The following is a 14,827-nucleotide window of genomic DNA, read 5'->3' on the forward strand; positions in this document are numbered from 1 at the left end:
ATATTTTAATGCATTTGAAATTTGACAAAACTAAATCACAACTAACTTTTCAGCAAGGAATAGGAGTTTATTTTAAGTCAATAATCCCTAAATATTCATGAAAAGTACTAGTTCCACTGGTAGATTATTTCACTTACAACAAAACATTTTCCCTTCCTAAGAGTCCTGAATTGCTCCAGGATGGCATTTCTGGCTAATTAATATGTTCATCAGTTTTATTTTATGCAGACAAAACTTCTGTTTTTGCTTTATGAGTTGCAGAAACATCCATATTTTGTTTATTTTGTTGTTTTCCTCATTTTCAGATATCGGTTCACATAACAGCTTAATAAACAACATGAAAAAATATATATAATTCTGAGAAATAAAACGTAATAATCATGGCAGGTTTGATGGTTTGGAAACATTTACATTTTGTGTTTTCATCTCATTCAGTTTCTCACCACTGTAGTGAAATGACACACTTTTTTCTGATTGGCCACCATCTTTTGTGCCCATTCATAAATTCATCCATGCAGGAACAATCAGAGCTTTGTGTTTCCACTCAAAAGATTTACTCCAGTGGGAAATGAACAACTGGTGTTGCCGGGTGAAATTTTAATTAGAGACAATAGAAGACCTGACCGTGTCGTCGGGATGGCAGTAGCTGGCTTCGCTCCAGAAAATTATGTTTAAATATGATTTTGACCAGGATTCCTTTCAGTCTGTGAAAGCAAAACCTTTAAAATTCTGGATTTTCTGTTTGTCTTTGATTAAACTATGTCTTCCCAAAAGATGAAGCAAGAAACCATTCTAGAACATCTTTTGTGGGATGCTGTCAGAATTTTTAATCAAACTGAATTGTTGCTGTCTGTATTTCTGTCTATTTCTCTCTAATCATGAAATGGGTTTTTGTCTGTGGTGATATACGGTTCTGGTGCCGTCTGCCCAGGCAAAATGGGCTCCAGCAGGAAACCAAATTAAGAGTAAATAATCACCTCATAAATCAAACAAGACAAATGGTAAATAGATATACAAGAAGGGAAGAAAGTCAGTAAACAAGTAAATTAACTTACTAAATAAATAAAAGCCTTGACATGTTAGAAAATAGATGCATATTGCACAACAACACATAAAACATTAGACATTAGCTGTGTTTTCATTATGAATTTTTGCCAAACTGTGTCAATATTCTATTCAGCTAATGTCAAAAAACACTATTTCATAATTGTGGTGTTTCCATTAGATAAGAAACATACTTAAAATCACACGTGAACAGGTTAGTACACGCGATAATTCAATAAAAACACCATCATCCTCCAACTACTTCCTGTCACCTTCATCATAGTTTGCTCTATTAGAAACATCTGATTGCTGATCAAATTTTTTCATTGCAGTTACAATAAGGCCACAAAACTATCTCAACATGTTTTTAGCAAAAAAACTGAGTTTTTTCACAATTGGTGTGTTTCCATTAAGCAAATTTATTTTCAAAATGTCAAATTCCACAATTATATGGTCAATGAAAACACAGGTTTTTTTTTAGTCAAAACAGAATATAAATATCTAACCTAGACATTAGATATGAGACATAAATGAAATATTGAAGGGCTCAACTTGTGTACTTCTGCCACACTCACTTTCTTTTTTTTTCTTAAATTAGCATTTTGTTTGGTGGCTCCTGCTCCAAGTTGGCACGGTCGCCACCAGAGTGAGGTAATGGCTTCTGAGGCGTCTGATTGGCTCCTGGAGACCTGCCTATGGTGGTCCCACAGATCTGGGCTACAAATGGGCTGAGAGCAAACTTCAACCTAAAGGCTGACCCCCTCTAGTGTACACACACACACACACACACACACACACACACACACACTACTCTGAAATTCCTTGCCTTGTCTCCCTCACTGATGAAGGCGGCCATTCATGGCCGGTGACAAATTACTACTGAAGCATGAGACTAAAGAGACCCCCCATCCCTGTGTTTCTGTCTCCATCTCGCTCCATTATGGACTGTGTGAGACTTGTGGGACAGAAAATCAGGCAGGACACCCCGGCCATGAAAGGAGTCTTATGTTTAGCTGCCCTGAACAGAAACAGAGCAATGCCAGTTAGGTTTTGTCATGAAAAACTGCATTGTTATTGTATCACTTAGCCTGGAAGTAAAGGTTGAGTTTTCACTTCAAAGAGCAGGCATGGCATGATTTGTCAGAGATATTTAAAGATGGAGTGGTAAAGATTAAAGAAACGACAAGGAAATTTTTATTTTTTATCTTAATTTAGTCAAATTATAAATGGTAGAATATCTAATATTGTGACTAATAGCATTCAACATGCATGGATGTTGATTTGTTCATGCAAATCTGGCATTAACAGTTACTACAAAGCATGTCACAGATTCAAAATTAAATCTGAAAAAAATATAAGGGAGGAGAGTTAATCCTCAACAACTAAACATAACATTTCAAATAAAGATAATTTAAGTTACATTTTCTTTTTGAAATCATTCTCTTTGCCTTCTTGGTTCTGGTCAGAACCAGTCTGTACTCCAAACGGGGCAGGCATCAGCCCCTAAAGTATAGCTTGGCCACACTTTGACATTTTATTTTCTAATTTGCCAGTTGTCTTACTTTGTGTGATAATTATCACACCAAGTCCAAAAGCAAGCAATGCAACAGATTATCAGTGTTTGAATCTCTATGATTAAGACAAAGGTCTTAACAACAAAGTTAACATTTATCTCCCAGCATTAACTTGCTCCAAAGGTTAATGCTTATTGAAGTTAATTTATAGGACATTTAATTCAGATATCAACCTGTGTGGAACCTGCGTTGTTCTATCAAGTTCAGGTTTATTTTTAAAGCGCATTTCAGCAACAAGACAACTCAAAATGCTTCACATCAGAAAAACCTCATACAGTCACCAATTGTTAAATATTACGTTTTGTCAAATGCCATCATCAGAATAATCAAATCACATCATAAAATCATCAGCCAGCATATCTGGAGATTTTTATATTTCTCAATACTGGAATAGCAAGGACTTTTCCTGAAGCATAGCTATTTATGCTCAATGGACATGACGTCACCTGTCAATCATTCTAGGCGGTTTTTGCCAGCGTGCGCATGCGCATTACCACCAGGTGGGACAGGAAGTCAGGACGCCGGGGTTCGTCATTGGTAACGCGCTGCGGTTACAGAGATTTCGAGCAAAATAATATGAAATAAAGGTCAAAGGTTGTCAGTGGGGAACATGTAGTCCTGGCAGCCGTCACACTGAGCCTTTATAGGACGGAATATCCATTTAAACCCAAACGGCGTCTGGAATAATGCAAGAAATGGACCAAGGCCTTCGACCCCATGTCCCGTTGAAAGAAACTGATCAACGGGAACCTCGACATGTTCGTCTGTAAGAAGGTAACTGGAAGCAAACATCCCATTTTTAACGACACTGATTGATAGTCAAATCAAAGATCAATAAGTGAATGTAGTTATGCTTGATTTTATGTGTGTAAATTCCTATGGTAGCTTTATGGCAGCATGAAAACATGTGCTGCAGTATCTGCATATTCACATTTAAACACCTTTTTATGCTAATTATTGTTAAACATTTACCCAAAGGCAGATTTTCACAGGCTCGTAGTATTTAAGTCATTACTCACTTGCTTTGTACGCAAAACGCGTCTGACGCATCATCGTCCGCATTCACATCGAGACTTTGTGACCCTCATTCATTCTCTGGTTTAAAGTTGATTCTCCATCATTTCCCGCAAATAACCTTAACGACCTGATGTACAACTCGTTGGAGAATATTTTTGTCTTTCGTCATTGCCTCAGTGTTGGCTGATAAGGCAAAATTGACTCAAAAAATGTCGTGTGTAATGCGTTGAGTTTCACTTCCTGTGCCTTCACGTTGTTTGTTTGTAGGTTCGCTCTACTTCCGCCTGGGGGCGGAGCCTGCGTTGCGTCATGTCAATTTCAGACTAATTGCTCTGCGGTAAAGAGTGGTGTGTACATAAAAAAAGGACACAGAGACAATCCCCCAAATCACAACTAATGAATTAAACTAGTTTATAAACTTTAGAGGGCGCCTAACCAGGAAAAATGTAAATGATCAAGTTCATCTTTCAGCAAGAGGAAATTAACTTTTTTGTGCTACAGATATCCATTGAAATAAGAGAAATTAATTCCATATAATCAATACAATTTCACAAGAAGAGATTTCAGAGGCAGAAAACAAATGTGCCTTTAACAAACATAATAAAATTAAATATATATTCATGCAGAAGCTTCTTAAAGAGATGGTTCTTAAAACCTAGAGATGCTGAAAGGGATTATCTTAGCTGGACAAAGGTGATGTGGAGCGTGGACTCCCAGATTCCTGCTCCCCAGGAGAGGGCTGCTGGACGGTTATACTGTCCTGACAGTAATCCTCAGATTAACTGGTGTGGGCCTCCACCAGTTGGCCAGAACAAAAGCAGAAATCTATGCAAACTTGAACATGTGGGTCAGTGAGCCAAACCAAACCAGTCAGACAGTCTGTCAACCAAAAACAATGTTTCAACAACTGGATTCAGTCATTTCTTGCACTGCAAAGTGTCGGCAACAATACTTGGAAATATTAAACCGTTTTCTTAGTTATTCCTGTTTCTGGAAAAGGATCTGTATTGGCACCAATGAAGACTTTTCAAAACTGCAATCGTCTGAAAGTATTTAAATACTCGTCTCCTTATATTTATCTTGTCTGTTTGAGCTTAAATTAGCATGTGAATGAATTTATGTAGTTTAAATAGAAATCCAGTGGCTCTCCGGTATTCGGTGCGGTTAGAAACCACAACCGCCTAATAACTGAAATCCGCGAATAATCAAATAATTTTGATTGAGAGAAAAATTTGCATGGTTGGAGTATTTGGAGGATGATGGCATCTTTGTTTCATGACTTATTGCATGAACAAACTTATTCAGGTGTGATTTTAATTGTGTTTCTTTAATGAAAACACCACAATTGCAAAAATGTGTTTTTTCAACATTAGTGGACTATAGACAAAGTTTTGCTCACACTTGTAATGGAAACACAGACACTGTTACCCATGCAGCCTCCCCTGACAACATGAAGCCCTGGGTGGTGAACCATATTGACCACAACCAAAACTGACACCAATTAGACCTTTAAAAAAGTTTGGAACTGTGGAAAAACAAACAAACAAAAAAAAAAACTAAATGTTGAACAAAAACAAGTGATCTGTCACAGTTTTAGCTGCATTTGTGTTTAAAGGCTCAGTAATAATAATAATATTAATAATTATGTCTCCACTACATTAATAAAGAAACATGCTGTCTTGGTAGTTTGGCTGCTACATAAAATGTGCATAAAATACTGGAAAGAACAGAACAGCAAACATTTCATAAGTTTATGAAGCTTAAAGTCCATCATAATCTGCAGCAGAAATCTCATCTACTCACACATGGTTTACAGTTCATCAATGTGACTGCTCTGGAGTTGAAAGGATTGCTAATAATAGTGAGCGTAGCGATGGATCCACATGATTGGAAGCTCTGCTCCTGTTACTGTGGTGATGGAGTCCTCTGCATTGCCATTCCTAGCACCGTCTTAGTCTCCACGGTTACATTTGGACAGGAACTGAGCGGAGGGAGGCCGCGGATGGACAGGAATAATAAAGGCAAAGGGGCACATGAGGGGAAAGAGTTTGGCAAACTCTCCAAGTACAGAGTTGAGGCTCAGGAACGGTTAATAAAAAACCTGACCAAACAAAATCTTCTCCCAAAGTCCTGTGGGTTTAATTTACTAGTAAACCTAGTAGTTCATTCTTTAAACACGAGGATATCTGAACAAATACTAACTCAAGTTCTAAACCTAAATTTCAAATTTTAAATGGATCTTAATTGGTAAAATAAACTGAGGGATAAAAAATGGCTGCAGCAAAGCTAACCTTTGCTACGTCCCATCAGAAAGTGAATTACATTAATTTTAGAAAGTGATTTTGAAAGATGGGAAACTTTTGTGTTTTTTCCGTCCAGCTTTTGGTGATCTGAGCTGATGCATTTGAACACACAAAAAAGGCAGTGTGCGGGAAGCTTTGGTTCAGGTCCACTCAACGTTAGAGGAGCGAGGCAAAGGGGACAAAAGAGTCGGGAGGGTGATGGGAAGGAGGTGAGGGTCAAATTCTTCAGTTGGTGGCTGAGAAACGCGGGGGATTTTCTAGAAAGTTTGAACAAGAGAAGAATAAGATCGGGTGGTGGGAGGGAATGAACTTGAGTGTTGACGGTCAACTGGTGTTGACTGCTGTTGCTTTGCGTCTCCAGCAGGGGGAAACTAGTCCGTGCTGCTTCTGTTTGTAACTTTTAACTATTATTTCCTCAGTCTTTAAGTGGAATTTTTCAAAATAACTCATTTGAACACAATGTATACCGGAGGAACAATGCAGTAACGGTTTTATTCATGTGAGGCTTATCATATTTTCATCCTACTGGGACTCAGGGAGGATTTCCTCCATTTTCAAGATTTCTAAGGTTTCAGTCGTTCCTGAGCCAGAAACGTTGGTTCCCAGACTCTCTCTGAAAAACGTTGTGATAAGTTTCGTATAAGAAGGTAGCAACTCTGTCTAGTCACAACAGATCAGACACTGAACATGTCTACTTTCTGTTCTCATTCTTGCAAGAAAAAAGTGCTGCAAGAGTGAAAATCACCAATCTGCCTGGTCACCAAGTGATAGTTAATTAGAGGAAACTTCTTTTACTTCATTTTATTTATAATTCTTCAAGGACAATTAATCTACAAATAAACCAAAGTTGCTCAGACAAAATGTTTGTCTTTATTCAGAGAATATGCAGAAAACAAAATAAATCCATTATTGTGCAACTTCTAACACATTTTCTGTTTAGTTTTGATGAAGCAGAAAATGAAATTCATAAACATTGTTTGTATTAAAACACAGATGTGACCTGATTCACATTTAATTAGTTTTAGATAACAAAAATCTCACAATAACATGGCATCTGTAAAACAAACATTTAGTCAAACAACAACACGATTTGTTCCCATTAAATGATCCTGAATCAACTGAACTCCCATCCTGGATACAGGCTCAATTCTCCACAAACACATTCCTGATGACACACAAACACACTGTGCATTTCTTATGGTAATGATGAAGTGCAAGAAAGGGTTAACCAAAAGCACACACAAAAACAGAAAATCATGTATTTATATCTGTAAATAATTCTGTTTATCTTTAGGCAGCACTTACAATCACCTATCGAAAAAAATGATTCATTAATTGAGCAAGATATTTTTTTGGTTTACCGATGTTTCCAGTAACGAGTAAAAACTGTAAAATAAAATATATATATATTTTTTTCTTAAAATACAAATTATTTATTCGGGAAATATTTAAGCTAACTTTATTGACTGCTAAATAGTTTTAATTAAAATTTCAATTTCAGATATTCAGCTTATCCATAGAAAGTTTGAGTTTCTGATATTTTCAGAATATCAGAAAAATTCTAAATTTGAAAACACTTTTTGTACTTAACCCAAATTATTTCTAAATACTAGATTTAGTTTCCATGGAAACAGAAACTGTGGAAATCCAACATAAAGTAGCAACACATTTTGGGATTATAATTGCACTTTGACACATTTTAAATCAATAAAATAAAATCAACCTATCTAGAAAGAGCTGAGGAATGTAGACTAAAATATACATCATGACATCTTCTGGTTTTATAGAATATGCAACAACAGTTTTTGGTCATGAAACGTAAAAATTCATCATTAAATAATTATATCAAGTAGTTCCACTGTTGTGCTGCTCAACATATCACATAATCAGTTTGTAAAACATAAACAGCATTTATTTATGATCAGTTTAACCAAAAGTCAAACAGAAAAAGTAACCATAGAAACCATCAGTTGTTCATTTTATGTTTCCAAACTATATTAGCATTTATGCAGATCATAAAAATATGATTCTCCACATCCATCAAGTAAAGCATAAAGTGACATAAAACTGAAACACCAGTTTGGATAAAATCCTGATGGTTTCAGTGAAGGCATTTCCCTTTTATTTGATTCCAGCAGATACAAAAACGTGCTAAAGATTTTAGTTTCCTGAGGATAAACTTGCTACCAGTCTGCACTGGCAGCACATTTGGAGTACGACTGCTGGTCCAGGTAGAGAACAGCACACACCTGGCGGACCTTGCAGCTTCCATCACAGACGATGCTGTTGCTGTAGTCGACCATGAAGTGGGTGAAGTACTTATCGAAGGCTTTGCTCTGCGGCAGCATGAAGCTCAGGCCCAGCTGAAGCAGGCTTTTCGGCTGCAGGTCGCTCAGTCCAAAAGCCTTGGTCATGATGTATTCCAGCCTCCAGTCGGACCTTTGTTTCTCGTTGGCTTCCGTCAGATTCAGATAGTACTGCCAGATATCCTTCAGAGGAGCAGAAAAGAACCGCATAGAAGGAGAGACAAAGAAAGAAAGCAAAGCCAGAACCAGGTTTTGTGTTTTGATTGGCACCGTGATTAATCGTAAAATCACATTTAGCTTCGCTCTTTAAACAGAGAGATGAAGGGTCATTAGAGGTTTAGCTTAAATAGGTTAGAATACCTGCTCAAAAGAAAATAAGTCATAAATCCTTAACTCCTTTCCTAAAATAACAAAACAATCAGTATGAAGTTCTTTATGCATCAGGCTCAGCAGAACAGATTTATACATGAACTAGGAGTCAGAAATAACAGACTTATAACTGTTTATGTTACAATAAATAATTTTTTGTCCTCTTCACTCTTTGCCAAATTCATTTGGTTTAATAAAGTCAAGTCATTTCGCTGCCTGGCATTAAAGTTGATACAGAAACTTCATCTTGATATCAAAGATCCTTTTTTACCCCCAATATGGAGACTTAGCATTTTCCAAAACAATGATGTGAATACTATTATATGCTTATTAAATCTGTGCTATTTGTATGAGAAAAGCAAACAATAAAATCAAGCTTTTAGTTCGTTAAAACCGTCTTACCATGACATTGTAGTCCTTATTGTTGTACAGATACATGCGGAAACCTGGGTTGTTGGAATACGGCTCCCAAAAGCTTTTGATGGGTGTAACAGCCGGCGACACAAACAGAGAATTCACAGGATGTCCTGCAGAAACACAACCAGATATACTGTCACAACAACACCATAAATATCCATTTAAATATTAACTCACTTATATGTTATTCACAATTTAATGCAAATGTCACAGATTTACTCTTCTGTGACCACATAATTATTTAATTTGATCGATAATGGCTGTAATACTGCGTCATAGTAAACAGATTAGCTTCAGGGAATAACTGAGAGTCGCTTTAACGATCTCAAAACAGCAGAACTAACCATCAGTTATCTTAATGCAATGTGTTGCACTTCATAATGAGATGGATATTAAAGTAAACCATTAAAATTAGACAGCAGATTTGGTTATCAAACAGCTTACAGGCTGCAGTAATAACAGTGAGGTCAGTTAAAGTAACGTTCAGCGTGTTTAGGTCCACTCTGCTTGTTTTTCTTGCCTTGTTCATCCAGCAGCACCATGATGCTGTCTCTGTGGGTGTGGCCATAAAACTGCCCTGCAACAACATGGCTGTACTTCCTGAAGATGGCCACCAGCCTCTCATTGTGGCTCCCTCTGATGGCGGTGGTGTTCCCGGCGAAGGGCAGGTATCCCACCGGGACGTGGGCGATGACGTACACCTACAGGACAAAAACGTTAAACTGCAGGGATTAAACTGACTGAGCACACCGGCTGTAAGGTCAGAGTTCAAACCTTTTCTTTGCTCTGAGCAGATTTCTCCAGAGTTTTCTCCAGCCACTCAAACTGCCCGGCTGGGTCGGTCATGTTGATGGTGACTTTATCAGGTCCGTAGTACAGGATGGTGTTGAGGCTCAGCAGGCGCAGGCCCGGTTTTACCAGCTGGGAGTAGAAACCACCTGCAGGACCGAACCAGATCACAAAACAACCAACAGAAGAAAACAAAACTTTAAAATGATTCTATTAGTGATAAACAAGCAATAAATTAAAATGGCAAGAAGTATAAACTGCAAAATGTTCATGTGATTTCATGTGCACTGATACCAAATACTAATAGCAGGTTTACTGCTGCTTCTCAAAACTTAAGATTTGCTGATTTTCTGTCCTAAAATTTTGCTGATTTTTGCAAAACATCAAGAAATTAAAAAAATCTGAATATGACTAATTGGTATTTCAAACCATAATAAAAATTGTGCATTTGGATTAAAACACTAAAAGACCATCCAATAGAAGATACAAACGTTGTATGTTCTAATATTTACAGTCATATTACCTTTCCTGGCTACTTCTGAGGCCTATAAGAATACAACTTAAATCATGCTAAATATACCAAAACATTTATGAAGTGATGCAGATTTCCTGCATAATAATGCAAAATCTAAAATCTAAACTATAACATTTAATTTAAAGTCTGCAAAACACCACAGCTGTCCAAAATGCATTTATGTTAAAAAAGTATAGACATTTAAAAAAACTGCTCATTTTAAAAACAGATTTATCCTTTAATGGACTAATTAGTATATTCTCCAAATGCATGAAAACATATTGAAATGAACCAAATGTTGCCAGATTTCCTCTGACTTTTAAGTCAAATTTTTAATATAAAAGTAAAGACAACTTTACTGAATAAAAATAAGATAAAGCAAATATTTAACCGCTGAATTTCTAATCAGCCTGAACTGATAAACTGATCTGAAGAGATCAGAAGTGATTTCAGTTCGACTGCTTTATTCTGAGATTAAATCTGTTTTGGTTTCTGGCTCCAAAGTGAAACTGAACTGAACTGGATCTAATAAAAACATGAAGCAGAAGCGCAGCTCAGTTTCACAGCCTGGTCCATTTCCCAGCTGCAGCTTCGTTTAAAACATCCTGGTTGGTGTGGAAGGTTTTTACGCACCTTGTGAGAGAGTGGTGAGAGCTTCAGGTTCCAGCCAGCGTTTCCACAGAGCAGCAGCTGCTTTGTAGATGTCGTTAGTCGAGTCTGGCATCTGGTCCTGCATAATAAGTACATACAGCCATGGTGAGAATAAATACGTCCTAATCTGATCTGGCTTGGTTCTAAAACAAAATAAACAAATACATAACCAAAATCGAAGTTGGTTATGTTAATAATAACAATGTTAATATAATCTCTGTTACAGATTTAATTAACTGTAACAGAGTTGCCAAAAAAGATAATCTCTATTTTATTGTCATTCAGGTTTAGGCACAGCCACTGTTTGACATCTATGAGAGATTGCAGTAAAACTGCAGTCAAATTAGTCTTTTCCAGATTTTAGGGGCAGATAAATCTGTAAGTCATCAGATTAAATGAAAGTTACTCCTAAAAGCAGTTAAGTGAAAGGTTGTGACATGAAAAAATGACCCCAAAGGCAGCAGTGCAAACAAAGCTGGGCCCAAAACTCAACCTTGGGGAACACCTTAGCTAAGTGGGGCGATTTCCTAATTAGAAAAAAACGTCCCCTTCTTCAGGGCTACCTGAATCCACAGCCTGGTGATGACTGGGCTACACCGTCATCCTTCAGCCTTCCTCTCTGTGAGGCGCCATGGTTACCTGTGGCCAGTAGTCGTGGTTACCTGTGGCCAGTAGTCGTGGTTTCCCAGTGCAGGGAAGACGGTCAGGTTGGGGAAATGCTGAGTGATGGTCTGCGTCATGTTACTGATCACCTGGATCACCAAGTCAGTAGACAGCTCATCTGGAGGGACGTGAGGCGGACTGTCCCTGTGAGACAAAGAAAACCTGCTAACTGAGCTGGTAGATCTGCTTAAGTTAATTATTAAAAATTAAGTAATTAGCTATTTGGGTCAAAAAACCTGTGAAATGTATCTAAACTGATTTATAGCTCAAACTTAAATCATTAACCTTATAAAAAACCACTAAAGAGTACATCAAAGGTCATTTTATCTTCAGCAAAGAGGAAGTGATAGTTCCTCTTCATGGTACATTTAGTTTTGTTACAGAAATGCACAAAGAAACAAAAATGCTGAGCTAAACTTTCTAAGCAACACGAGAACATTAGTAGAGAGAAAAAATTATGAGTTAATCTTTCTTTATCATATAAACAGAATAATAAATGTTTATTTATAAATACTAGATATTTTGTTACAGATTAACTCATTCATAAAATAAAAAGGACGACATTGTGAGGTTTTATTGTCTCAATCCAGACAATACAGAAGGAAGTGATACTTCTGCTTAGTCATACATTAAAGTTTTTTCTGTTCCTTATTATATCAGTAGAGTTCCCTAGTGAAAACGGCGTTAAGTAGGTTTTTAAAAATGTTTATGTTCTCTGGTGTTTCTTTTCAGTATAAAAGTAAAAACGGCTGTACAGAAAAAAACTAAGATAAAGCAAATCTTTAACCATTTAGCCATGCAGCATTTCTGATCAACTACACATGAGCTGAGAAACGGATCTGAAGTGATCAAGAGTTTAATTACTTTCCCAATGTTGGAGGGTGAATTGTTACTTTTACAGATGTTAAAGTTCCCAGGTGTGTTTATTAATTGCAAAACTGACATTACAGTTTTATTTGACTGAAAACTGTCTGTTTATGGTGCAGTTACAATGACTGATGGGCTAATAAACAACTTAAATACTGAGCCTGTAATCTCTTCATTCACAGTAATTTACATGAAAATGTTGAAGCAATTAAATCATTCAGAATAAACCACATTTATTCCCAGAACCCCAGAACCATTTTTATCTGTTTTAAAGAAGTTTATGTGAGATCCACAACAGAAATAAAGAAACAGAATGTAAAATTGTTGATTGTTTTAGTACACTGGTTACTTCTATTTCTGACAAACATCAACATCATCAATGTTCGGCACAATTTTACCTCCAGGTAAACTCACTAAAGGACAGAACTATAACAAAAGAAATCACAAAACCAATATTTCCTCCATCATTGGGAGTCACTTTCTATCTGTACTGACCCGGTCCAGATGATGAAGTCCTCTGGCTGTGTGAGAGGCGCCATGTTGGCGAAGGCCGACTGGATCAGGCTGTAGGGGGAATCGCACAGGAAGTCTCCGTACAGACCGGCCTGGGTGGCGGGGGCTCCTTTGGAGGAGAAGCAAACCTTGGTGGGGTCCTGGGCCAGGTGGTAGCTGGGGTCCAGGTGGAGGTCCGTGATGTGCCAGAACCTGCCTGGAAAAACAGGACACTGGATCATATTAATAGAAATAATGAGATATCACAATCAGACAGTGACAGTGATGAAATCCTGAAATGTACGACTCCTTCGTCCTACTGACCCATTGTTTTATCTGTAAAGCCTTCAACTGGCAATATATTCTCTATTTCACTTTTCTAAGTTTAATAAAAATTTTAAAAATGTCATTTCTGTTTTGTTAGACACTATCCAAGAGTTGTTTTCTCCTTTAATTTTCTTAAAACAGCCCCCCCCCCCCCCCCCCCCACCCCACCCCACCCCCACCCACCCCCCCCCACACACACACACACACACACGGTTGGTCAAAGTTACAATGGTTATGTCACCTCAGAAAAAAAGAATCAATCTTTATCACTGTGTTTTCTAGGGCAGCAGAAGTGGAAGTCTGACGTCTCAGGCAGATCTTCGTTTAAAACTCTCCCAATTCTTACATATTTGCTTTTAGAACAAAATATTCACCTTCTACAGCAGATTGTAGCTTTTGGTGCACATTATTAGAGCCTTTCTAACAATTCGGCAAGTGAGTAATGAGCCAATTATCGCCATATTTATATAGATATCCACTTTTACTCATTTAGCTAGCAACTCTGCGTTTCATACCGTTTAAAACCGCAAAGAGAAACTTTAATATCCACAGGCTAACCCCTCCTGTAAAACTTAGATCTGCGTGATTCTCTGCATATTGACAAAAGACTCCAGTTGTCATTAAAAACGTGAGTTTTCCACTCACCTGTTCCTGACAGGTAGCTGCTTCCGGTCGGAGCAGCAGAGCACGGAGCCGCTGCGCAGAGCAGCAGCAGAAAGAAACGAACAACCTGAGCCATGATGAGAGGACAGAAACAAAACCGAGTATTTTACATGGGTTTTATATGAAGTACAGTAGCTGAACTAAAGTAACCGGTCACTTCTCTGAAGTAAACAGGAAGTAGTTCGATCAGCTGATCAGCTGACTGGTTTAGATCTGAAGGGGGAGGAGTAAAATAGGAGCACGTACTGTGTTTACAACTCTAGCAATGACAACAAACCAGACAGTAATTTGTCTTTATACCATATTTGTTTATGATTGTAATTACCAAAGTACTTTTTATTTTTTTTGGGTGGGGGAGTTCAATAAATTATAATAATTTCTAATTTTGTGAATACATAAACATATGTTAGCTTCAGATATTAGAGACCTTTAAGGATAATAACTAAAAAAAAGTTTCTACCGGAACCAATTTTTATGTTTTTTGCTTTTTAAAGTCACACTAATCTAATTTAGATAATCAAATATGATTTATCTAGATTCGTGATCTTTTAATGTTAAAAATTCATTTCTGTTTTATTGTTCATTCTAATAAAACTTCTTGTCACCTATGTAATTTATTCAAACACTGATTATGTTTGGGATTACAACATATTCTACTAAAATTATTAATTTGATTTATAGTAAAATTTAAATGAAATAAAAAAGGAGAGCATTTAGTCATGAATAAATCCAGTCAGAGGAACATTTCTGCCAAAACTCATTCAAAATGTCCCCAAGTTTGTAATTAAAATGTAATTCATGAAGTTTAATTATCCCAGAAAATATCCTCAG

General features: G+C 37.1%; 1 protein-coding gene across 1 annotated transcript; it reads right to left on the reverse strand.

Moving 5' to 3' along the window:
• Positions 1-6,934: 6,934 nt before the first annotated feature.
• smpdl3a (sphingomyelin phosphodiesterase acid like 3A) lies at positions 6,935-14,191 on the reverse strand. Its single transcript, XM_032585507.1, has 8 exons — positions 13,979-14,191; positions 13,010-13,223; positions 11,647-11,791; positions 10,967-11,063; positions 9,805-9,968; positions 9,551-9,731; positions 9,016-9,140; positions 6,935-8,427 (listed from the first exon to the last, which is right to left on the reverse strand). Exons 1-8 carry the CDS (start codon positions 14,070-14,072, stop codon positions 8,122-8,124), a joined length of 1,326 nt encoding a protein of 441 aa, XP_032441398.1. The 5' UTR covers positions 14,073-14,191; the 3' UTR covers positions 6,935-8,121.
• Between the last annotated feature and the right edge of the window lie 636 nt (positions 14,192-14,827).

This window comes from Xiphophorus hellerii, chromosome 15 (genome assembly GCF_003331165.1).
Source record: "Xiphophorus hellerii strain 12219 chromosome 15, Xiphophorus_hellerii-4.1, whole genome shotgun sequence".
In the NCBI taxonomy this organism is placed as follows: domain Eukaryota; kingdom Metazoa; phylum Chordata; class Actinopteri; order Cyprinodontiformes; family Poeciliidae; genus Xiphophorus; species Xiphophorus hellerii.

Excerpts from the sequence above, each read along its gene's own strand:
- smpdl3a (XM_032585507.1), bottom strand. The coding sequence starts at position 14,072 with ATGGCTCAGGTTGTTCGTTTCTTTCTGCTGCTGCTCTGCGCAGCGGCT. Across the intron at positions 9,969-10,966 it reads TCTCACCACTCTCTCACAAG|GTGGTTTCTACTCCCAGCTG; the intron begins GTGCGTAAAAAC and ends TCGGTCCTGCAG. Across the intron at positions 9,141-9,550 it reads GGTGCTGCTGGATGAACAAG|GACATCCTGTGAATTCTCTG; the intron begins GCAAGAAAAACA and ends GTGTTTCTGCAG.